This window comes from Carcharhinus amblyrhynchos, chromosome 11, assembly GCF_965287045.1.
Source record: "Carcharhinus amblyrhynchos chromosome 11, sCarAmb.v2.hapA, whole genome shotgun sequence".
NCBI lineage: Eukaryota > Metazoa > Chordata > Chondrichthyes > Carcharhiniformes > Carcharhinidae > Carcharhinus > Carcharhinus amblyrhynchos.
In genome coordinates this window covers 88,656,304-88,682,034 of record NC_137334.1, presented here as the reverse complement: position 1 = coordinate 88,682,034, position 25,731 = coordinate 88,656,304, and the positions used below count along the sequence as shown (strand labels likewise).

Here is a 25,731-nt window from a genome sequence, read left to right as displayed (position 1 = left end):
AGTGTCAGGGGGATTAGCAGGACAAATACATGGGGTTAGGGGGATCTGGTCTGGGTGGAATTGTGGTCAGTGCAGACTCGATGGGCTGAATAGGATTATATTCTAAGTTGGAATACTGACTGTTTCCAGATGTACAGCCCACATGTCAGCACCAGTTATCCAGCCTGATGTTACCCCCAGATGGAAGGTCTAGAATTAGGGGGCATAGCCCAAAATTTTACTGCCCCCTCCCACCCCAATCATGGGAATCAGAGCAGGCGAGGGGTGGACCGTGGAGAGATTTTACAATTTTGGGACGAGCGAGGCCATAAAATCCTGCCCATCAGTCTCAGAATTAAGGCTCAGTATTTCGAAATTGAGGTATGGACAAATGTCTTCACTCGAGGGTTGTGAATCTTTGGAATTCCTTACCCTTGTGGAAGGTGGACGCTTGGCCTTTGAGAGATCCATGAGAGATCGATTTTCCAGATCTGGGAATATACAAGGATGTTGGTGTTGGACTGGGTAGTGGAGATGGGGCCAAGGTCAGATAGCAGCCAGGGGGATACTGCAGGTGAAGCAGGTTCCAGGCTGCCACACGCACTGAACTGTCTCAGGTCAATTCACCTTATCCAATGTGATGGATGAACAGAGTCAAGACAAAACAAACTGCTACTGTGTAAAAGTTGCAACGATGCTCCAGCTCTCTACTTGCCCCACGCTCGCTCAAATCCTGTAAAAGCCAAAAGGGTGAACAGGAGAAACACGGCAGTGCCCAGTCACGGCCAACACCTTCACTGCAGAGTGTGCTGCCACTTGCTGCAGGAGCTGGCTGTTTGTATTGGGCATCTTGGCTGCAAGAGATGCTGGGAAGTACATCTTGAAAAGGGTCTCGGTGACATTGGTGGCACACACAGCTGTCACTGCAGGTGCTGCTATTGTAAGGCGTGGCGCGTCTGAATGCTTTGGCTACAAGAGCAGATCAGTGGATGTGAATAAGTGAAAATTACTGCGGATGCTGGAATCTGGACCAAAATGCTGGAAAATCTCAGCAGGCCTGGCAGCATCTGTAAGGAGAGGAAAGAGCTGACGTTTCAAGTCCAGATGTCCCTTTGTCAAAAATAAAAGGCATAAAAACGTCAGCTCTTTTCTCTCCTTACAGATGCTGCCAGACCTGCTGAGATTTTCCAGCATTTTCTCTTTTGGTCAGAGGATGTGAATTCCTTGGTGAGTAACTCACCTCCTGACTCCCCAAAGCCTGTCCACCGTCTACAAGGTGCAAGTCAAGACTGTGGCTGAATTTTCTCCACTTGTCTGGACGAGCGCAGCTCCAACAACCCTCGAGAAGCTCGACACTTAAAGGCGAAGCAGCCCGTTTGATTGACACACTGTCTGCCATCATAAGCACTCGCGCCTTCCACTACAGAGGCAGCCATGTCTATCATCTACAAGATGCACTGCAGCAACTCACCAAGGCTCCTTCAACAGCACCTTCTAAACCTGCCATCTCCACCACCAAAAAAAAAACAAGGGACGGCACCACCGGCAAATCCCCTTTTCAAATCACGCACCACCCTGACCTGGAGCTATACTGTCGTTCCTCCATCATTATTGAGTCAAAACCCTGAACTTCTTCCCTCACAGCACTGTGGGTGAACATTTTCTTATTCATTCCCGGGATGTGGACATCTCTGGTTTGACCAGCATTTATTGCCCATCTCTAACTGCCCTCCACGTCAGAGTCAACCACACTGCCGTGACTCTGGAATCACATGTCAGCCAGACCAGGTGAGGACAAACAGACTTCCCTTCCCTACGGTGAACCAGACGGGTTTTAACGCCATCGACAATGGCTTCATGGTTATCAGCAGACTTTTAATTCCTGAATATAATCGAATTCAAATTTCACTCTCTGCCGTGGTGGGATTTGAACCTGGGTCCCCCGATCTTGCCCCCTGGATTACTAGTCCCAGCGCTAATACCACCGCCTTCCCGGAATCCATAGTTTGTGAAGGCCACCACCACCACCGCTACCTGAAGGGCAATAAATGTTATCAACACCCGTAGCCTGAGAATAAATAATGACAAGGATGTGGTCAGTGTTTGGGATCGGCCGTTGTGGCTGAGGTGGTTCACGCCTTCAGTCAAGGCGAAAAATAAGCACAACCAGTCAACAGGGGCACTGAGCTCACTCAACGGTGTGAGGGCCACTGAAACAAAGTCGATTTTTGAATTAATAGCAAGCAGTGGCCTGGCCATTCTACAAGCAGAGTCATAAACTAACATTCAGCAGAACACGCTTGGCAGCATTGATTGTTGAGGAAGCTTTTTTTGTTCTTTGCCAGCCACCCTTCGGTTGTGAATAGGGCTTTAATTTACCAGAGTCGCGGAGGGTGGATGGGTGGAGTGGGGGGGGGGGGGGGGGGGGAGGTTGCGTTCAGGTTGAGGAGAGAGATTTAGAAAAGTTGAGGCAACGGGGCAGTGTTACAATTCAGGCGGAGACACACACGGTGCTGCTGGGAAGGACAGAGAACTCGTTCAACAGGAGCGGTGCAGCAGCGGCTAAGGTTCACGCAGGAAATGTTAATTTAAGAAATTAAACTGAAGACTCTCTCTGTCTGGATGTATGAAGTGTCCGCAATTAGGTAGGTGAACTGGTGGACAAAGTGAGTCGCGATTGCAGAGACAGGCTCACAGGATGATGAAAGTTAGGAATTAAATATTCCAGGGAATGCACCATTTTGAAAAGAGAGATAGAATGGAAATGACCATAAAATACAGGAGCAGAATTAGGCCACTCGGCCCATCAGATCTGCTCCACCATTCAATCATGGCTATAGGATTATCAACACTACTCTCTTACCTTTTCCCCATAACCTTTGATCCCCTTACCAATCAAGAACCAATCTATCTCTGTCTTAAACACACTCGGTGACCTGGTCTCCACACCCTTCTGTGGCAATAAATTCCACAGATTCACCATCCTCGGGTTGAGGTGCCTCCCCTGAACCCATGGACTGCAGTAGTTCGTGAACCACCACCACTACCTGAAGGACAATAAATGTTATCAACGCCCACAGCAGGAGAATAAATAATCGCACAGATATAGTCGGTGTTTGGGATCGGCCGTCATGGCTGAGGTAGTTTCTGTGATAAGGCAAGGCAAAAAATAAGCAGAACCAGTCAACAGAACAATCGGGGCACTGAGTTGATTCAATGGTGTGTGCACCCTAAGTGCCACTGATCCAATGATCTTTGAGTTGTCAGCAGTAATCATCTGTCACTGAGTCTACAACAAGCAGGCGAGGAAGATCTCAAAGGTGGACAGATTTGGGTATAGTGTCACCCTTTTCCTAACAAGTACTCGCCACATGGCAAGGATTTATATACCCGATCCCAGAAACTTATTTTCCGAGATAAATTATTCATTCAATTAATTAGTATGAGCCACTTTTACCATCTCCTGAGGGAGCCTGCCTCATAGGTTCTTACCCCAATATAGGGTTTCTGCAGGTGAGTTTAGAATTGGTCTCCTTTGAGTTGGGTTGTGTCCTCTGGTTCCACCATTCTGGACAATGGGGAGCGGCTTGCCAAGGTCTATCATTATTTTTGAATCCTAAATGCTGAATTCACATGGCCTTACAAACTTCTTCCTAACAATGACCTTCTCAATGTACGTCACTATCCGTTCTCTCCCGCCCCTTGGTAGTTCCAGTCGCTGTTTTGTGTAGCCTTTCAATGGCTGCAAAATCCTTCATGTACTTTGGCAGTCCAGAGCAGTGCCCAGTATTCTAAATGTTGTGGAGCAATGGTTGGTAATTTGATTAGAAATATCTCCAGTTGCACTGTGTACAGAGACTAACTCTGAAGTGTACTGGCTGTTCTGTAAACAACATGGGAAATATTTTGTACACAGAATGCACAGACAGTAATGAGATCAATAACTATTACATTACAAACGACTTGTTCCATCAATCCAATCAATTTGCCCTAATGTGTAGCTCCCTCAGGGATTTAGTATTTGGTGTAGTACTGAGTCAGTTCGGAATCACAGAGCGAGTTATTCTCCCAAAAACATTCTGAATGTCGAATTTGCGTAAAAAACTAGAGTAAATCCCACTTGTTTTTTTCAGCAGGAGTTTCAGAGTGAATCTCCTACACTCTTGTGCACCGCAGAGTGCCTCAGTGTGAATCACACTGAAATTCAGGAGACGGGGCCTATTCCCACTGGAGAGGCCGGCAGCATAGTGCTGAGCGAGCCATTGCGCACGCGCTGATCTGTCAGCACCGAGATTGCCGCACATGCAGTGGAACCGTGATGCCAGCCTCCCAATCACTGGCCAGCCCCGTGACCCCCGCATTGCTGGCCCTCCAACCTCCCCCCCACCATGGCCTGACCACTGGCCCCCCACCCCGCCCCCCCCCTCTGAACATGTCCGGGCCAGCCTCCACACCTCCCCCCCTCCCCCAGCCTGCCTCACTGCCCCCCGCAGCCCCGATCCCCCGATCCCTCCCTCAATCCTGACACCCCTCCCTGCAGCCCCGATCTCCCCAGCAGGCTGACCCTCTCCCCCCACCCCAATAGCCAGCCCTGCTCGCTGCCCTCCCTCCCTCTGTCACTCAGCCCAAGTGCAGCGGGGGCCCCCTAACCCCACTGATCTCACCCTAGAGGCCCTGCCCCCGTCCGGCCCTGCCTCCTTGGCACTGCCTGATGTCCAGTGGGCAGTGTCAAGGTGCCCCCCCCGCCCCTTGGGCATTTGCCACTTTGCCCAGTGGGCAGTTCTGTGGGCCCAGGGTGGCAATGCCCAGGGTCCACCTTCCCCCAACACCTGACCCTCTAGGGACCTCAATTGCCCTCCCTTAATCCAGCGGGTTTGGGCTGTGAACTCCTCGCAAGTGGGGAGTTATAGTAAACCCCGCCGCAGAGAACCCGTCCTGGTGAGGGGTAGGGGAGGGGTGGAGGGGGCATGCTAGTGGTTCCAGAGTCTTCAGCCCCAGGCCTGCTAATGATAGTGAAATTGTAGAGAAATGAGGATTACCATCTTACCATGCTCCGCACCTTGAAATGGCCTCTGCTTGAATCTCCGTCCCGCTCTGCGACACAGCTGGGAGAATCGTCCCAGAATCTTTGCAGTGCAGAATGGAGTCATTCGGCCCATTGAGTCAGCACTGGCTCTCCGGAAGATCATTCCACCCCATCCCACTCCGCTGCCTTTGTCCCCATAACCTTTCACATTCTTTCCTTTCAGGTGTCCTGTTCCTCAGTCGGACCTGCCTCCACGTCCCTCTCAGCAGGCCTGAAACATTCAAGGTTTGTTGACAAGTTGGCACAGCGGCACAGTGGTTAGCACTGCTGCCTTACAGCGCCAGGGACCCGGGTTCGATTCCCAGCTTAGGTCACCATCTGTACGGAGTCTGCACGTTGTCTGCGTGGGTTTCCTCCGGGTGCTCGGGTTTCCTCCCACAGTCCAAAGACATGCTGGTTAGGTGTGCTAAATTCTCCCGCAGTGCACCAGAACAGGTGTCAGAGTGTGGCAACTAGGAGATGGTCACAGTAACTTCACTGCAGTGTTAATGTAAGCCTACACTAATAAATAAACTGAAAGTCACTGTCGCGTCACCTTATTTTAATCCGGGTTACTACAAATGATCTCTGTATATCTGGAGCACTTGGAGGTGCTGGGGCTATAACCTGATGTGTTCCATTGGCAGGGCAGTCTACTCATGATGCTCACTATCTTGGATTGATCTGTGAGGAATGGCCACGTGAGTAAGTTACCCAAATGAAATATGCCCGTTTGCTAATTGTTGCTGATCTCAACCCTTGTTTCCCTTCGGGCGTGGGCAGGCAGTAAAACTGGCACAGATTGACCGTCAGAACAATGCCGCCTTTCTCAGGGTACGTCACACATGCAGTGAAGAACTTTTGAATGTGATGATTATTGGTGAGCCCAGCAGTCAGTTTGCCCACTTCGGGAGCCCAGTGACAAGTAATAAGCTGGATGGCTCATTTTTGGTGATGTTGGTTGACGGAGGGGCCAAGAAACTTGAAGAATCCTTGACGCTTCAAGATCCACTTGAGGCCCCCTGAAACAGAATCCATTATCAGCAACGTCTCATGGAAAGGAATGGCACCTCTGACAGTGCAGCACCCCTCAACACTGCATCGCATTGTCAACGTGCTCAAGCCTTGAGTCCAGAATTGTCTGGCTGTTCCCACTGACGGGTAAGAATAACAGGAAAACAATAGATAGCGGCGGGACTGGAAGAACTCCCAGCTGGCCAAAGGCCTCCACCACCGTAAAACACCGTAAAAAGCGGTGGGCTCCTTGGAGCGAGTCCCCATCTTCATTCAGTCTCTCAGAAGCAGGAGCTGAAACCATAAAAAATCTATGAAAAGTTTGACCTGTTGACCTTATGAAATATTGGGAGGTGATTAGGGGAAAGCGTATGCTGTGAGCCAGCCCAACGCTGTACCAGTATTGTGGAGTGGTTAAAGGGGTTTTGTTTTGTGTAGAGATGACTGGGGTTCTGATGAGGGATCTCTGACCTGAAATGTTAAGCCTGTCTCTCTCTCCACAGATGCTACCAGCATTTCCTGTTTCTCACTGCGGATCGCTCTGACCCTTCAGTGTTTGAAAAACTGGCTCAATTACTTGGCCGCCGCCTTGAGCTATCGCTCAGCCGAAACTTACTGGACAAGCTTTGAAAAGTTGAGATCGCAAGAGTGAAAAAACAAATGATGCTCCGTTGACGTGGTGGATGGAAAAAGCTACGCGTATCCTTAAGTCGATAGTTATGCAGTGTGACCTTGCCAAAGATTTCATATTTTGTCTTCAAGCATTTTTCTTGTGTAACACTAACAATTTGAGTTATGCTGGGGTTGAATTCTTTGAATTTACAATATTTCTGCCATGCTAATTCCTGCATTTTTCTCAGGGCGTGAAGTTTAGGTATCTGGAATATTGAACGAGCTTTTCTTTCCTAATGATCTCCAGGTCATTCTGTCGTTTGACGGGATTCTGGGTGAGTAAAAGGGCAAACATCTGATCCGCAGGGAGGTCTCAAGAAAGTATCCTTCAGCAAAAGCCTGGAAGTTGTGCCAGTGGACTCCGACGCTGCTTCAGGGAGAGGCTGGTTACATAACCTCAAACTGACCAAATATAGCATTCCTGATCTTGCATTTCCTGAAGGTTGCTGCAAAAAAATGAGGAAATAAACTTTAGTGGAAACTTGTACATATACGGGTAATGAGTTGTCTCAGCTCTGGTAATCTTCCCTCACTGAGAGATCAAACCTCTCTGCCTCTGCCTCCTGGCTTTTGGCCACCTGTCCCGATGTTTCATTGTGTGGCGTGGTGTCAGAGCCTGATGATTAATGCTCCGACGCGATTTTCTTTACTTTGTTCAGGGTGTTATAGAAGAGCGCAAGGGAGGAGGGCCAGCAGAGCGGGGAGCAGTAGAGAAGAAAGGATCCAACAACTTGAAACGAGTGCGGACACCGGAATTTTCCTCTTCCGTCCACCACGGGAATCATAGCAAAAGTCCGCTGACCTCAGGCAGGATTTTCCGGCTTTGGGATGAGCGTGGCCTGAAAATCCCACCTATTGTCTCACTACTATGTGTAAATAGTTGTCATTGTCGATTAAAATTACCGACTGCAACCAGATTACTTGTCTCATTGATATTAATTTCCCGTTACTCTGGAGTTTTACACGGTCTTGGAAGGGGTTATGCTTTCCATCAGCAAGGGAGCTCCTTCCAAGGGGTTAGATTTCATTCCCTCCGCGTGGCGAAGGGACGCAATAGTCAAGCAGACACTGAAGAACATCATACTCGCTCGCCAGAGGGTCAGGAATGTCGCTCTGGCCCTCTTTGGCAGTAACAGGAAGGTTCTAGCCAGCGTCAAACACCTTAGTTAGAAGCTAGACTTGCAAAGCGAGTAAGTTGTGTCTTTATTATTGTATTGTAACTGTGGGGGAGGGGGGGGGGAAGCGCATTGGAAATTGACCGTTTCTCTGCAAGCCCGCGCCAGTCTTACGTCAAGTCAATGCGAGGGTGCTTTCCAGTCTGCCTTCCCTGAAGGAAGGAGAATGCAGGCGGCTGGTATGTGTGATGTTTTAGGAGGCTTTGTAACTGGCTTTGCAATGCTTTGCGCAGTGAGTTTCAGCAACGAGAGCTGGAACTCATCGACCTGGAGTTGGGCCTCACACCTCGTTTCTGTAAATACAGAGGAGCTGCAGTGGGCAATCAGGGCCGCTCCTCACTGACAGGACCTTCAGATGAAGTTCCTGGACTGTGGACCCTGGCTGAGGGGAAAGAAACCGAGTGAATGTGTCAAACTTGTAGATGGATGGATGTGTTTTAATCAAACAAAGGTCAACTGTGATTTGTGCGTTCATTCCCCTGTATTTTTCTTGCTCTCTGGTCTATCTCTGCCTTTCGTTGTAACAAGAGTCCAGGTACATCACCTATCAGAGTGAGGGTGGAATCTTCTCAATGGCCAATTGCAACGTTGTGGACAATCGGCCAAAATCATGGGGCTTAAGTGTTGTTGACGCCATTTCCTGATGGTTTGCAGGAACAGCAGGAGGCCACTCGGCCCATTCAGCCTGCCCTGCCAGTCAGTGAGATCATGGCCAATGTCCTGCCAGAGTTTCAGGAGCACATCTGGAGAATCTCCGTATAAACTCTCAAAACCCACCCCAACCACTGACTCAAGAACAGCTTCTTCTCTGCTGCCATCAGACTTTTGAATGGACCTACCTCACATTAAGTTGACCTTTCTCTACACTCTAGCTATGACTGTAACACTACATTCTGCACTCTCTCCTTCTCTATGAATGATATACTTCGTATAGCGCGCAAGAAACAATACTTTTCACTGTATACTAATATTTGTGACAATAATAAATCAAATGAAAAAACCACCACCCAGAACCTCACTGTGACACAAAAACATTTTTTATTTGGGTGCTTGGATTCCTTCTGGCAGGTAATGTTGCAGAAAGAATTAATACAAGCTGCTGCGGGATATCTCTGCCTAAACTCACATTTAGCTCTGGTTGGTGAAGGTGGATTGAATGAGTTTGCTTTTGATTGTAAGGGGAGGTACTTTTGTTGGACTGTTGTCGACCAATCTCCGGTTCTGGTGTTTTTGCTGGTGTTCGTGGGGAGTGAGGGAGTGAGCTGGGGTCCTTGCTGTCAGCCTGGTGTTGGAACTAATGAGGCTGCGCATCGTTCAAGAGCAAATGGCACAGCAACCAAACAGCGAATGTCTGGCTAAATTCAGGTAACCGTACGGTCGCTGGCCAGTTGTGTCCCCTTGAACTGTTGGCTGTGTGGAAATGGCATTGTCGTGTCTGTTTCTGCATTCGTAATGGGGCCAAGTGGGCTGTAAATCCTTCTAATACGCCTGATGGCAGCTGGGGTCATGGTCTCTCGCTGGCTGTGTGTTAAACTTCTCGATGCGGGCCTCCAGGGACCTGCCCCTGTGCTAAGTGAGATATTGAGAACGACAAGGGTTCTGGTTGAATACAAAGACATGCACAGGCCTCGATCTAAGCTGGTTCCGAAGGGTCGTATAGGTTAATCGCTTGACTGTATGCCTGATTCAGAGGCTGAGATGCCCCTGTTTACACCCCACCCTCCGAGCCCACGGTGTGTGTTTCTGCGGCAGACGCAGTTCTCTGCGGGGTTTTCCAGTCCAACCGCTCTGCCTCTGGGAACCTGCCACAGGGGAGCGATGGGAGTGGGGGGCTGCCTTTGGCAGGAGTGGTAAATATTGCCGCAGGAAGGGCCAGAAAATTTCGCACATAACTTATGCATTTATACATGAAGTTTTACTGATACTGAGCCACAGTCTGTAGTGAACATCTGCTATAGGGATCACAGGCAATAATGAACGTCTAACATGGACGCTGTACCTCCTATCCTCCAGCCTTACACGCACTGGTGTCGTAGTAATGTCATGATGCAGCTTCTTAAAGGTACATGCCACCATCTGCAACCCATGGTTCACTAATGTCTTTTAGGGAAGGAATCTGCTGTCCTTACCCAGCCTGGCCTACATGTGATTCCGGAGCCACAGCCCATGTGGTTGACTCGCAGTTGCCTTCTGAGCAAGGGCAAATAGGAATGGGCATTAAACGCTTCCCAGCCAGTGACACCCAGGTCCCATGAATGAATGAAAAAGATCATATCGGGTTAAGAGTGAGAGAGTCTCCAGATCAGTCATATTGCAGTACTTTGCCAAACGTAATCATGGACCAATCCAATGGAAGTTCATGGTCACCAACATCCTCTTAGGGCCTGATAGCTGGAGAAGGAGGATGTGGCCGTCTCACCATTGATGTGTGTGGAATTGCATGAACATAAGTGCACGAGAAATAGGAGCAGGTGTAGGCCATTTGGCCCTTCGCCCCTGCTACACCATGGCTGATCATGGCTGTATTTCTGTTATCAGCATGACTACACCCACTGCAAATGTGTAAAGGTTGTAATTACAAGGATATGTATCCTATTAATGACATGATCAATATTACAGCAAGTGTGGAGTCTCATTCCTTCTGGTTGTGAGTTATTTTAGGACTACATTTTAAAGGAAATTTTTCTCACTTTTACTTTCAGCCCCTTTGTTTTTCTCTTCATTCAACCTCTCTTTCCTTGCTTTTCAGTTTTTGCAGATTTGACATCGGACTGACCCCCTTCAACTTCCCTTCCAGCCCCTGTTCCCCATCCTCAAATCCCATTGATTAGGCAGATACCTGGTTAGATGCTGCGTTCCCTCAGCTGACAAATCTCCTACTTCCCTCGTAGCGTCATTACCAGATTGGACTTTTGACAGAATATTTTTGAACTGAAGGGTGTAGGAACGGTCCAGCTTAATAGGATGTAAAAGCAAATTACTGCGGAGATTAGGATCTGAAACAAAAACAAAAAGTGCTGGAAAATCTCAGCAAGCCTGACAGAATCTGTGGAGAGAGAATAGAGCCAAAGTTTTGAGCCTGGATGACTCTTCATCAGAGATGTTGTTGCAAGAGATGTTGCTGGGTTTTTTTAATTCATTCATAGAATGTGGGCTTCACTGGCAAAGTGTTATCCATAATCACAAAAGCAAAACTCTGCGAATTTTGCAAATCTGAAATAAAAACAGAAAATACTGGAAAAGCTCAGCCGGCGTGACAACAACTGTGAAACAGAACTGATATCCAGTGAAGAATCATATTGGACCCCAAGTGTTAACTGCGTTTCTCTCCGTGCAGATGCTGCCAGACCTGCTGAGTTTTTCTCAGCACTTTACATTTCCATATAATGTTACCCATCCTTAATTGCAGTGCCTGGCCTCACCCCTCTGTAAACTTGATCTCACTTCCCAACTGTTGCTTTTTTCACTTCCATTCGTGGGACGTGGGCATCGATAACTAGTCCAACATTTGTTGCCCATCCCTAATTGCCCTTGAACTGAGTGTCTCGCTGGGCCATTTCAGAGGGCAATTAAGAGACAATCCACATTGCTGTTTCTTAGGAGTCATATGTAGGCCAGACCAGATAAGGATGGCAGATTTCCTTCCCTAAAGGACATGAGTGAATCAGATGAGTTTTTAATGATGGTTGTTTCATGGGTCATCCAGATTTTTATTCAATTCAGACTTTCTGCCGTGGTGGGATTCGAACCTCCAGAATCCAGAATCTGGGTTACTAGTCCGGTGATAATATTGATACATCACTGTCTTCCCTACACTGCTCATATCCTAAAACCTTGATTTTTAAAATCCTCTTCCTTATTTTTGACTCCCTTGCCCCCCTACCTCTCCAATTTCCTCCAGCCTGCAAGTCTCTGAGATCTCTCTGCTCTTCCCATTCCGGTCTCTCGCACGTACTCGATTTTAATCGATGTACAATCAGCGGCCATGCCTTCAGTGGCTTTGGACACACGCTCTAGAATTACCTCCCTAAACGTCTCTACCTCCTCCTCCTTTAAGTCAATTCTTAGAACCAAGCTGTTGATTAACCAAAAGAGAAAAATGCTGGAAAATCTCAGCAGGTCTGGCAGCAACTGTGAGGAGAGGTCAGCTTTCGATTACCTCTTTATAATAGCCCCTTCTGTGGTTCAGTGCCAGATTTTGTTTGAAACGCTTCCTGATGAAGTGCCTTGGGGGGTTTTTAACAGCATTTAAATGCCAGTTGTTATTATCTACCTATGTTGACATTGGGTGCCAATGTTAGCCTTAGTGGTGAATTCCCAAAGGCCTTGTTGCCTGTGGTGATGTAGGGTCAGATCTGTAGAATGTGAATAGAGGGCAGAGTGTTTGTGGTTTTTTTTTTGCGTGTTGGAATCTTCAGACGATGAGTATAAAGTTGGTCCATTTTCAACCCTCCAACTTCTTCCTCTTTCAGCTGGTCTCCAATGTGCTGATCTTCTCGTGCACCAACATCGTTGGGGTCTGCACCCATTACCCTGCCGAGGTTTCCCAGAGGCAGGCATTTCAGGAGACGCGGGAGTGCATCCAGGCCAGACTGCACTCGCAGAATGAAAACCAACAGCAGGTGAGAATCCAGGAGTCCAGAGTCAAAGGGGCAGGTTACAGTGACATAGAACATAGAACACTACAGCACAAACAGGCCCTTTGGCCCACGAGTTGCGCCGATCACATCAACACCTATCATGACCATGATCACATCATGACCACGGTAACACCCCGAGGTTTGCATTTCTATAGCGCCTTTCCAAACCATAGGACACTCCAAAGTGCCTTACAGCCAGTGAGGTACTTTTTGAATTGTGTTAAGGTGGAAAATACATTTTTGTGCACAGCAAGATTCCACAAAACAGGGTGGAATAAACTTGGTTTGTTCTCACTGGAATGATGGAGGTTGAGGTGGGGCGGGGGGTGGGGGGGCGGGGGGTGGAGGGGAGGCGACCTGATAGAGATATACAAGATTATAAGTGGCATGGACAGGGTGGATAGTCAGATGCTTTTTCCTAGGGTAGGAAAGTCAAGTACTAGGGGACGTAGGTTTAAGGTGCGTGGGGAAAAGTTTAGAGGAGATGTGCGAGGCAAGTGTTTTCCACGGAGGGTGATGAATGCCTGGACGGCGCTGTCTGGGGAGGTGGTGGGAGCAGGTACAATAGTGGCATTTAAGGGGCAACACCGGAATAGGATGGGAATGGAAGGATACGGACTCTGTAAGTGCATACGGTTTTAGTTTAGGCAGACATCATGATCGGTGCAGGCTTGGAGGGCCAAAGGGCCTGTTCCTGTGCTGTACAGTACTTTGTTCTTTTCAATAAAGATCAGATAATCTTCTGCTTTTTAAGTTGAGGTGTAATTATTTCACAGGATATGAGGGAAAAGTCCCCTGCTTTCCTTTTGAGATAGTGCCAAGGGATTTTTTTTTTTACATACACGTTAGGGAGCAGATACAGCTTCAGTTTAACTCACGAACTGCGTGCCCGGATTCCATCAGCATTGTACGGGGACTAGGGAGGTAGCCTGGATTATGGGCCCCAAAACTCAGTTGAACCCACCACCTGGGTGGCACAGTGGCCCGGTGGTTGGCACTGCTGCCTCACAATGCCAGGGACACGGGTTCGATTCCCAGCTTGGGTGACTGTTTGTGCGGAGTTTGCACACTCTCCCCGTGTCTGCGTGGGTTTCCTCCTGACGTTCCCATTTCCTCCCACACTGTCCGAAAGGTGCGCCAGTTAGGTGCGTTGGCCATGCTAAATTCTCCCTCAGTGTATCTGAACAGACGCCGGAGTGTGGCGACTCGGGGATGCGGTTGCAGTGTTGATGTAAGCCGACTTGTGACACTTTTAAATAAACTTTAAAAACCCCTGGCCCAGAGGTGGGAGTGCTCTGAACTGAAGACTGACGCCATGAACGTGACGTTGAAGTCTTCCAATAAGTTTTGGAAGGCCAAAGGAGGAGACATGAGGCTCGAGTCAGCAGTGTCAGATCAGGGACATGGAAATGAGGTGTTGCAAAAACCACCCTACTTGCATTTTATGTGTCACCTTTAACATAGTGACATGTCCCAAGATATTACACAGGAAGTAAGAGGAGATGGTGGCAATGTTGCTGGACTGGTAACTCAGATTCCCAAGCTATTGCCCTGGGGACACGGGTTCAAATCCCAGCTAGTGGAATTTCAATTCAATTAGTAAAATCTGGCATTCTAAAGTTAGTCTCAGACATGGTGACCATGACAACCATTGACTGTCATGAAAACACATCTGGTTCACTAGTCTCCCTTTAGGGAAGGAAATCTGCTTTCTGCAAGTGACTCTAATCCACAGCACTGTGGTGACGTTCCAATGCCACTCAGTTAAAGGGCAGTTAGAAGGGTGTGAGGGATTTGAACCCAAGCAACCTGGGACCCTGGATTACTAATCCAGCGACATTGCCGTGATGCCACCACTATCGTAGAATTATAGAATCACTACTAGTGCAGAAGGAGGCCATTTCTTTAGAAACCAAAGCACCCGGGGGAATCTGCAGACACCGCACAGACAATGACCCAAGCTGGGAATCAAACCTGAGTCCCTGGCACTGTGAGACAGCAGTGCTACCTCTGTGCCATCAAGTGTAATGAGCTCAGCAAGGACTTGAGGGGAATCTGGAGAAAATATAGTTTGAGGGCAAAGGCAGTGGATTTTGACTGACTGGGAGCAGCTGAGAGCCTTTGTGACAAAGAGGTCCATGAGCGCCCCGAAGCTGTTGGTGGCAATCAGGGGATGGATTAAATTTTGGAAACAGTTACTCATGCAGACGGAAGCTACCTTTGCACTACTGCATGATTCTGGGTTGTGGCAGAGGGAAGCAGTGGACAATGTTGAGGGGGTGCATGCCAAAGATCATAGAATCCCTACAGTGCAGAAGGAGGCCATTTGGCCCATTGAGACTGCATTGACAACAATCCCACCCAGGCCCTATCCCCGTAACCCTGCTAATCCCCTGACGCTAAGGGGCAATTTAGCACAGCCAATCAACCTAACCTACGCATCTTTGGAATGTGGGAGGAAACCGGAGACCTGGAGGAAACCCACGCAGACACTGGGAGAATGTGCAAACTCCACACAGACAGTGACCCATAGACTCATAGAATCCTTACAGTGCAGAAGGGAGGCCATTTGGCCCATCCAGCCTGCACCAACTCTCTGACAGATCATCTCACCAAAGTTTCCCGCTCCTCCACGCCCCATTCCATTAACCCCACCCATTTACTGCACTAATTCACCTAAACTGCAAATCTTTGGACTGTGGAAGGAAACCGGAGCACCCGAAGGAAACCCACGCAGAGACGTGGAGAATGTGCAAACTCCACACAGACAGTCATCCAAGGCCAGAATTGAACCTGGATCCTTGGCGGTGCTAACTGCTGTGTCACTTTGCCATCCTTATCATTAGGCAGTGACCTGAGGCCGGAATTGAACCCGGGTCCCTGGCACTGTGAGGCAGCAGTGCTAACCACTGTGCCACGAGAGAGGGTAAGAATTTTAATGGGGAAATTGGCATACAAAGTGGGGGTGAGGACGGGATTGTTCAGATTGTTAGCTGCAGATCAAGATAAATTTGAAGCCGTTTCGAAATTAACTAGAAATTAAAACAATAATTCGAATTTATATTGTGTTTCTTTCCTAACAAAAGCCTCCAGTGTTTTTTTTATTCCATTTGATCAGTTCAAGCTGTTGAATAATTCAGGTTTTATTTTTAACAACAATGTTTAATTATCAGTAAACTGTAGCTCGCACAGGGAAAAGTGGGTGTAGCTAATTGTGCTAAGCAGCTGAATAATTCATCGGGTACGTTTAAATGATATGAATAATGAATATTTCTCGAAAACCTCCAATGAATATGTTAAACGGGCATACAAGGAAAACACTTAATGCTAATGGGATTCAGGCAGCAACTCAGGTGTGAGAATTGGCCAGGAGCCCAAACTGGGGAGACAGCAAATCCACGAGGATTCTCAGCCCCTGGTCAACAAACATTGACTGCTGAGTGGGCAGTGCAGGATGAATGGCCGTTGATTAGGAGCGGCACGGTGGCACAGTGGTTAGCACTGCTGCCTCACACCGCCAGGGGCCCCAGTTCGATTCCAACTTCAGGTGACTGTGTGTGTGTGTGTCTGTGTGCGTGCAGAGTCTGCACATTCTCCCCATGTCTCTGTGGGTTCCCTCCGGGTGCTCTGGTTTCCTTTCACAGTCTGAAAGACATGCAGACAACAAAAGCAAATTACTGCGGATGCTGGAATCTGAAACCAAAAGAGAAGATGCTGGAAAATCTCAGCAGGTCTGCCAGCATCTATGAGTAAAAAGTCTGACAACACCAGGTTTTAGTCCAACCTATTTATTTGATAATATTCTCACAAGCTTTCGAGGGGTTACCCTCTTCGTCAGGTGAATGGAGAGTTCTGGCCTCAGACAGAGCATATAAAGCACAGACAGTTTAGAGATTACTGATTAAAATGCGAATCCTTACACCTAACCTGCTGTTCAAGACCTGAAGTGGCTGACAATGTGAGTGGTAGGAGCACTGATCACAGTTTAAAGAGATGTGTATTGTCTCCAGACAGACAGAGCATCTATGAGGACAGGAAAGAGCCAAGGTTTCGAGTCCAGGTGACCCCTTGTCGAAGCAGTGCTTGGGACACTAAGGAACAATTTAGCAAGGCCGATCCACCTTAGCAGCACATCTTTGGACTGTGGGAGGAAATTGGAATACCCGGAGGAAACCCAGGCAGAAATGGTGAGAAGGTGCAAACCCCACACAGACAGTGACCCGCGGCCTGAATTGAACCCAGGTCCCTGGCACTGTGGGGATGCAGTGCCAACCACTGTGCCATCCATAAATGAACCGTAGCATTTAAAGGGAAGTTAAATGAAGGAGAATGGAATGGAAGGATGTATTAATAGGTCAGATGGAGAAGGGTGAGTTGAAGCTTATTGTGGTGCACAAATACCAGCATAGATGGGTTCAGCTGATTGGCCTGTTCCTGTGCAATAAATAGGGATTTGAAGGGTTGTCACGCCTTGAGTACGGTGGGTTTTACCCAGTGTCCTGCCAACACCACCAACTTACCTGGCCATTATCACACTGTTATTTCTGGGAGCTGCCTGTGAATAAATTGACAAAGAACAATACAGCACAGCGATGCTTTCTGCATTACAACAGCGAACACACTTCAAATGTACTTCTCTGGCTGTAAAGCATCTGGAAGATGGCCAAAACTCTTACAGAATGTCTTTTTTATTTGTATTATTCGTTCTTGGGATCCGTGTCTTGCTGGCCAGACCAGCATTTCCCCTAATTGCCCCTTGAGAAGGCGGTGGTGAGCTGCCTTCTTGAACCCACTGCAGTCCATACGGCATGGGTACATCCGCAGCGCTGTTAGGGAGGGAGTTCCGGGATTTTGACCCAGTGACAGTGAGGGAAAGGCGATGTATTTCCAAGCTGGGATAGTGAGTGGCTTGGAGGGAAACTAGCAATGGGTGGTGTTCCCATGCCCCCGCCACTTGCATCCATTTGCCTGCGCAGGCCCTATACTTGAGCCTTGCTCGGTGCTGATTAAGCTTGTTGCAGTCAGTGGCTGGGCCTAGTGTTCCTTGACCACAGACAGGGTGCAGCAAAATCAGGAGTAGCCCCGATTCCAGATTCCTGGATGGACGCTTCCTTTTTGAAAGACCTAGTTGAAGGGCGGCATGGTGGCACAGTGGATAGCACTGCCGCCTCACAGCGCCCAGGACTGGGGTTCATTTCCCGGCTTGGGTCAGTGTCTGTGTGGAGTTTGCACATTCTCCCCGTGTCAGCGTGGGTTTCCTCCGGGTGCTCCGGTTTCCTCCCACACTCCAAACATGTGCGGGTTAGGTGCATTGGCCATGCTACATTGCCTCTTAGTGTCCCGGGATGTGTAGGTTAGAGGGATTAGCAGGGTAAATATGTGGCGTTATGGCGATAGGGCCTAGGTTGGATTGTTGTCAGTGCAGACTAGATGGGCTGAATGGCTTCCTTTTGCACTGTAAAGATTCTATGATTCTATAAATGGATAGAATCGACTTCAGAAGGTGTCCCCAAACATCAAGTTGACATGATAGGAAGCGAAAGGGAGAGTTTTGGAGAAGTATGCCTTGACTCGAGTGCGGGGTCTATCTAATCAATTCCTCTCTATACAGGAACGCCTTCTGTTGTCCGTACTTCCACGGCACGTTGCCATGGAGATGAAGGCTGACATTAATGCGAAGCAGGAGGACATGATGTTCCACAAGATCTATATACAGAAGCACGACAATGTCAGGTAGGTGATACCACCTTTTTCCTAGGTGACCTCTGCCCATCAACAGTGCCATGCTTTGTGGAGAATTGTAAAGGGGCAGTTGCTGCGCGAATGTAAAATTGACCGAGACAGAAAACAGAGCTGCAATAAAGGGTTGCTTTTTCTCAGGTTAGAGGCAGATATACGGTTGTAGAGTCGAAGAATCCCTACAGGGCAGAAGGAGGCCAATCGGGTATAGAGGGATGTGGGCCAAACGTCGGGATGAGCTTTGTGGTTAAAAAGAGGACAACATGGATAAGTTGGGCCAAAGGGCCTGTTTCCACGTGGTAAACCGCTATGACACAGCTCTTTTTGATATTTATTAATGACCTAGACTTGTGTATATGGGACAAGTCAACATGCTATAATAAACACTGAGGAAAATAAAATGAGCCTTCAAGAGGCACAGTTAGAGGTGAAATGGGCAGACAGATGCAGATTAAATTGAATGCAGACTCATAGAGATATGTAACACAGAAAAATACCCTTCAGCCCATCGCATCCATGCCGTTCAAAGCCAAACCACTTAACTATTCTAATCCCATTTTTTAGCACTTGGCCCATAGCCTTGTATGCCTTGGCATCACAAGTGCAGATTAAATATTTAAATGTATTTAAATGTTGCTTCCACCAACCTTTCAGGCAAGTGAGTTCCAGACTCCCACCACTCTTTGGGGTGAAAAAGGTTTTCCTCGCGTCCCCTCCAAGCTTCCTCTTACCTTTATTCAATGACCCTTGGTTACTGATCCTTTCACCAAAGAGAAAGATTTCTTCCTGTCTACTCTATCTATGCCTCTTTCAAATTTGTACAAAGAGTGTGAGGTGAAACATTTTGGTTGGAAGAATGAAGAGAGGTGATATGAACTGTTATATATTTAAGTAGATGTATGATTGCTTTAAGAGCCGATCACATAACTTGATGGTGATGTCATTGAGGTATTGCACATGCTGTTGTTTTAGTTTCAGTTTCTACTCTATACAGGCAAGAGCTTCTAAAATAAACTTCTTGTGTGTTACTTTGAATCTTCATCTGCAAATCACGTCTTTTCCTTTTTGTTTAAAACCCACAGCCCCGAACATAGTTAGGACCTGACATAAACCAAAAGACCCCAACTCTAAAGGAGATGCCGCAGCAGAGAGAGCTGGGGGTGGGAGGGGGGAAGGTTGGCAGCAGGAGAAGACGAGGAGGTTGGTCAAAAAGCACCTGGGATTTAGAATTCAAAATGAAGGCAGTTTATGCTAACTCACTGGTTTGGCCGGGGTTTTGTGTCCAATTGTAGGCACCAGAGGAAGGATATTGAGTCCTTGGACAAGTTGCAGAGGGGAATGGGGCCAGAGATGAGGGACTTCAGTTATGCGGAGAGACTGAGGAAGCTGGGATTGTTCCCCTTAGAGCATAGAAGGCGGAGGGAAGATTTAATTGAGGTGCTCAAAATTATGAAGTAAACAGAGAAAAAAACCTTTCCCCCTGGATAACAAGAAGATGCAGATTTCAGTTAATGGCAATGGGACAAGAGGAAATTAAGAAGAAATATTTATACGCAGCGAATTATTGCAACATATTGCCTGAAAGGATGTTCAGTAGTAACTTTCAAAAACAAATTAGGTAAAGACTTGTAACGTTTTGTAGGGCTTTGGGGAAGGAGTATCCAGGGCTGATATTAATTGGATAGTTCAAGGGGCGATGGTGGTGGAGTGGGAATGTCGCCGGACTAATAAAGTTCTGGGATACAGTTTCAAATCCCACCTTGGCAGCTGGTGGAACTTAAACTTAATTGATGAATCTGGAATATAACTTTGTCTCAGTAAAGGTGACTGTGAAACTATCATCGATGGTTGTAAAGACCCCTAATGCTCCTTCAGGGAAGAATATCTGCCATCCTTAGTTGGCCTGGCCTGCAGGTGCCTCCGGTTGACTCTTGACTGCCTTCTGAAATGTCCAAGCAAACCACTCAGGTCAAGGGCAGTTAGGGATGGGCAACAAGTGCTGGCCTTGGCAGCGATGCCCACATCCCATGAAAGAATGAAGAGAAAGCAATGGGCCAAATGGCCTCCTTCCATGACACAAGATTCTATGATGAAGGAATCCAGAACAAAGGAGCACAATCTTAACATTATGGCCAGGCCATTTAGGAGAGAAATCAGGAAGCATTTTTTCGAATAAAGGTTGATGGATGTCGGGAATATTTTCCTGAAAAGGTTGTGGAGACTTTTTTTCTACTCATTCACAGAATGTGAGTATCACCATCGAGGCAGCATTAATTGCCTATCCTTAATTGCCTTTGAGAAGACGGTGGTGAGCTGCCTTGACTACAACTTAGTGACTTACTAGACCAGTTGCGAGGGCAGTGAAGAGTCAACCACATTGGTGTGGGTCTGGGGTCACATGTCGGCCAGACTGGGTAAGGATAGCAGATTTCCTTCCCAGCATGATAGCATAGTAGTTAGCACTGCTGCCTCAGAGCGCCAGAGACCTGGGTTCAATTCCCAGCTTGGGTCACTGTCTGTGTGGATTCTGTACGTTTTCTGCGTGGGTTTCCTCCGGGTGCTCCGGATTCCTCCCACATTCTGAAAGACGTGCTGGTTAGGTGCATCGGCCCAAACAGGCGCCGGACTGTGGTAACTAGGGGAATTTCACAGTAACTTCATTGCAGTGTTAATGTAAGCCTTACTTGTGACTTATAAATAAACTTTTTAATAAATCTTGAAAGGACATTGGTGACGGAGCGTGGTGACTGGGGGTTTTTTGCAGAAACTTCATTACTGTGTTAATGTAAGCCTACTTGTGACACTATTAATAAACTTTAAACTAAAACTGCCCTCTGAAAATGGCCTAGCAAGCCACTCACTTATCGGCATGCACTGCAGAGGTTCAAGAAGGCTAACACGAGGGGACATAGCTTTAAATTGAGGGGTGATAATTATAGGACGGATGTCAGAGGTAGGTTCTTTACTCAGAGGGTAGTAAGGGCGTGGAATGCCCTGCCTGCAGCAGTTGTGGACTCGCCAACTTTAAGGGCGTTCAAATGGTCAGTGGATAGGCATATGGATAACATTGGAATAGTTGAGGTTAGAGGGTCATTAGATTGGTTCCACTGGTTGGTGCAACATCCAGGGCCAAAGGGCCTGTACTGCACTGTAATGTTCTATGTTCTAAGAAGCAGTTCACTACCATCTTCTCCAGAGCAGTTTGAGATGGGTAATAAAAACGCTGGTCTAGCCAGCAGTGCCCATCACCAATTTCTAAAGAAAAATCAAGGATGACAATTTTCAACTTGAGCCCCTGCCATTCGAGCTTGGGGATTATGAGTGAACTGAGGTGTTCTGAATTTGGCGGCCTGTCGGATTCCCGCGCGCCCAACGCCATGAGGAGTTTGTACAATCAAGCAGGCACTGCCCAGGCCTGCAACGCACCCTGACGATGGATAATCCAGCAGCCAAGGGGAAGGAAAAGGTGATGGAAGAGAGAAGGAAGGAGACCAGGCTGAGCTGCGAAAGCGGGGCTGGATGCGTGGATAGGGTTGGGGGGGTTAAGGGGATGGCCCCTGTGCTCCAGGCATTACTAAAGGAAGTGGCAGTGATTGATGTATTATTCAGCCCACTCTATTCCTGGCCTCTGTTCGGCAAACAATGGAGCTCCCAGTGAGAATGGCAGCGGGCTTTGTGCAGGTCAGAGAGAGAGAGGGTCACAGTGAAGAGGAGAATAGAGCAGTTGACCACAGGGGGCTTGACATAATAAGATTTCAGTTTGTTATAACTCCAAATAACCTCATCTTCTTAGCAGTAAAGTTCAGATCCAAAACTCCACAATAAAGTGGTTTTCTCACTTATTATTTAGAAGAAATAATCACCATCTCTCTTGATAGAAAACAAACTGTTGAACACTTCAGTGATAAAAAGCAATAGAAAGATTTGGGTTTCTATCGCACCGTTACAATCCTTTAAAATTCTCTTAGCATTTAGATGAGCATTTGAAACGCCATAGCTTACAAGGCTACGGATTGGAAAACGGGATTAGAATAGTTCTGTGCTTGATAGCTGGTGTAGATATGATGGGCTGAAGGGCGTCGTCTTGTGCTGTGAAACTCTTTGGGTGGGATCTTTCAGCCGCACTCACTCCAAAGCTGGAATAATTCACCCACAATCAACAGATCTTTCCATGGTCCACCCCTCCGCCCAGTCTGATTCCCGTGGCGGGCGTGACGTGAAAATCCCAGCCTTTGACTCTATTATCATCATCCAGATTTTTTTGTTTATTCATTCATGGGACATGGGCTTCGCTGGCTTAGAACATAAGACGTAGGAGTAGAATTAGGCCACTCGGCCCATCAAGCCTGCTCTGCCGTTCAATCATGGCTGATATTTTTCTCATCCCCATCCTCCTACCTTTTCCCCCCAACCCCTGATCTCCTTATTAATCAAGAACCGATCTAACTCTGTCTTAAAGACACTCAATGACCTGGCCTCCACAGCCTTCTGCGGCAAAGAGTTCCACGGATTCACCACTCTCTGGCTGAAGAAATTCCTCCTCATCTCTGTTTTACAGGATCGTCCCTTTTGCCTGAGCTTGTGCCCTCTGGTTCTAGTTTTTTCCTACTAGTGGAAACATCCTCTCCACATCCACTCTATCCGGGCCTCATAGTATCCTGTAGGTTTCAATAAGATCCCCCCCTCAGCCTTCTAAACCCCAATGAATACAGACCCAGTCTCCTCAACCATTCCTCATACGACAAGTTCCTCACTCCAGGTATCATTCTTGTGAATGTCCTCTGGAATATTTCCAAGGCCACCACATCCTTGCTTAGATATGGGGCCCAAAACTGCTCACAATACTCCAAATGGGGTCTGATCTGGGGGCTTGGTCCAGCATTTATTGCCCATCCCTAGTTGCCCTTGAGAAGGTGGTGGTGAGCTGCCTTCTTGAAACACTGCAGTCCATGTGCTGTGGGTTGACTCACAATGCCGTTCGGGGGGGACTTCCAGGATTTTGACCCAGTGAATGGCGATGTATTTCCAAGACAGGATGGTGAGCGGCTCAGAGGGAAACTTCAGGTAGTGATATTCCCATGTATCTGCTACTGGTTGCAACGATGAGAAGAAATGTTTCCTCTCAGAGATTTCTGAATCTTTGGAACTCTCTTCCCAAGAGACCGGTGGAGGCAGAGGCAAGGAGTAATTTTAAGGTTGAGCTAGATAAATTCTTAACTAACGAGGGAGTGAAAGGTTATTGGGGGTCGGAGGAATGTGGGTTGAGGTTACAATCAGATCAGCCATGATCATATAGAATGGGAGAGCAGGCTTGTGGGGCCGAATGGCCTATGCCTGCTCTTAATTTGTATGTTGACGGCCACCTCACATCGCCAAGGACTTCACAGCCAATTTTGTAGCGTCGTCACGGTTATAATGTGGGGAAAGACGGCAGATAATCCTCATGCAGCAAGGTCCCACAAACAGCAATGTGATCATAGATAATCTTATCTATTGTGATGTTGATTGAGGGATAGATGCATCAAGGATAACTTCTCTTAAAATTAATACAGTGGGAACTTCCACATCCACATAAGTAGGCAGGTGGGGCCTGGGTTTAATGTCTCATTGTAGAAACAGCACCTACAGCAGTGCAGCACTCCCTCGGGACTGCACTGAAGGGTCAACTTGTGCTCAAGTCCTGGACTGGAACTCTTAACCTCGTAAATTATCTCAAGGTGCTTCAAGGAAGAGTAATTGGGAAAAAATCTGATATCAAGTGAAGGAACGAGACATTGGGATACTTGGTCAAAGGGGTGGATTTCAAGGAGTGTCTTTAAAGTTTATTTGTTAGTGTCACAAGTAGGCTTACATTAACATTGAAATGAAGCTACTGTGAAAACCCCCCAGTCGCCACATTCCGGCGTACACTTCGGATACACTGAGGGAGAATCTAGCATGGCCAGCGCACATAACCAGCACTTCTTTCGGACTATGGGAGGAAATTGGAGCACCTGGAGGAAGCCCAGATACGGGGAGGACGTGCACAGACATCGAACCCAGGTCACTGGCACTATGAGGCGCTAACCACTGTGCCACTGAGCCACCATCCATAAGGGTGGAATGGCCAAGAGCTTTGTGGAGAGAGAGAGAATTCCAGTGTTTATCGGTGAGATAACTCCGTCAAACCACAGCCTTCCAGGCGTGCCAAAGGGGGAAATGCAAGAGGCCACAGTTTGAGAGATCACATTGGATGGTAGAGTTTTAAAGTTTTTTTAAACTTTATTTTACTTGTGTCACAAGTAGACTTACATTAACACTGCAATGAAGTTACTGTGAAAATCCCCTAGTCACCACCTGTTCAGGTACGCTAAGGGAGGATTTAGCATGGACAATGCACTTAACCAACACGCCTTTCGGACTGTGGGAGGAAACTGGAGCACCCAAAGGAAACCCACACAGACTCGGGGAGAAGGTGCAGATTCCGCAAATTGAACCCGGGTCCCTGGCGCTGTGAGGCAGCAGTGCCAACCACTGTGCCACCGTGCTGCCCCACTGTGCCTCCGCGGCACCTTGGAGGAGATGACGGAGATAAGCAGGTGGGAGGCCACGGACTCGTACACTGGCTTGGGAGTACAGTATTTGGACGAATCTGAGCGTGTGCCTGCCACGTTAAAAACACTCGAATTCCTGGCTATCTTCACCATGGCAAGAAGCCTCAGAACACCGGGTTAAAATCCATCAGGTTTATTCGGCAGGACGAGCTTTCGGGGTCTCAGGCTCCTTCAGGTGGGTGAGGAGTTGTGTTCACAAACAGGCTATCAGTTGTGTTTCACTTCTCGCTCACCTGAAGAAGGAGCCTGAGACTCTGAAAGTTTGTGCTGCCGAATAAACCTGTTGGACTTTTAACCTGGTGTTGTGGGACTTCTCACTGTGCCCACCCCAGTCCAACGCTGGCATCTCCACATCATCCCTTCACCGTAGGCAGGAGCTAGGTGGGCCCTTGATGTTCCTCTGTTTGCAGAGGCCCAGAGTAGATTACTTTTGTCTGTGTTTTATTAGCACAGCTAAAATCAAAGTGCCTAAGAATAGCACAGAATAATTTTACAGCCACTCAGTGGTCCAATTCATTTCATTTGGAACAATCCACTCGTATCTTTGTAATTTTGGATAATGGCTGTTTTCGTGGGACACGGGCTGTTGGAACGCAAGGATATCATTGGATTACTTTTCAACGGAATGTTAACAGTTTGAATGGCCGATAATTAGAAACAGAAAATGCTGGAAGAACTCGGCAGGGCTGCCAGACTCTGTGGAGTGAGAAACAGAGTTAATGGGTGGGATTCTCCAATCCCGTCCGTTCCCACGGGGCTGCAAGTGAGGCGGGGCGGGGGGTTGCTGCATCTTACCAAAAAATGGCAGAGGGTTGTTGCCAGTGAGAAAACCAACCTGTTTCTCTCCAGAGAAA

The 25,731-nt window shown here is 47.8% G+C and overlaps 1 protein-coding gene across 2 annotated transcripts in view; it reads left to right on the top strand.

Annotated features, from left to right (window-relative positions):
* The window catches only part of adcy5 (adenylate cyclase 5), a 292,719-nt gene that overhangs the window by 142,675 nt on the left and 124,313 nt on the right, over positions 1-25,731 (top strand). For both annotated transcript variants that reach the window (XM_080199523.1, XM_080199522.1), the window contains exons 2-3: positions 12,378-12,527; positions 18,157-18,278. In XM_080199523.1, the coding sequence (XP_080055649.1) occupies positions 12,378-12,527; positions 18,157-18,278 (272 nt within the window). The remainder of the gene's footprint in view (positions 1-12,377; positions 12,528-18,156; positions 18,279-25,731) is intronic.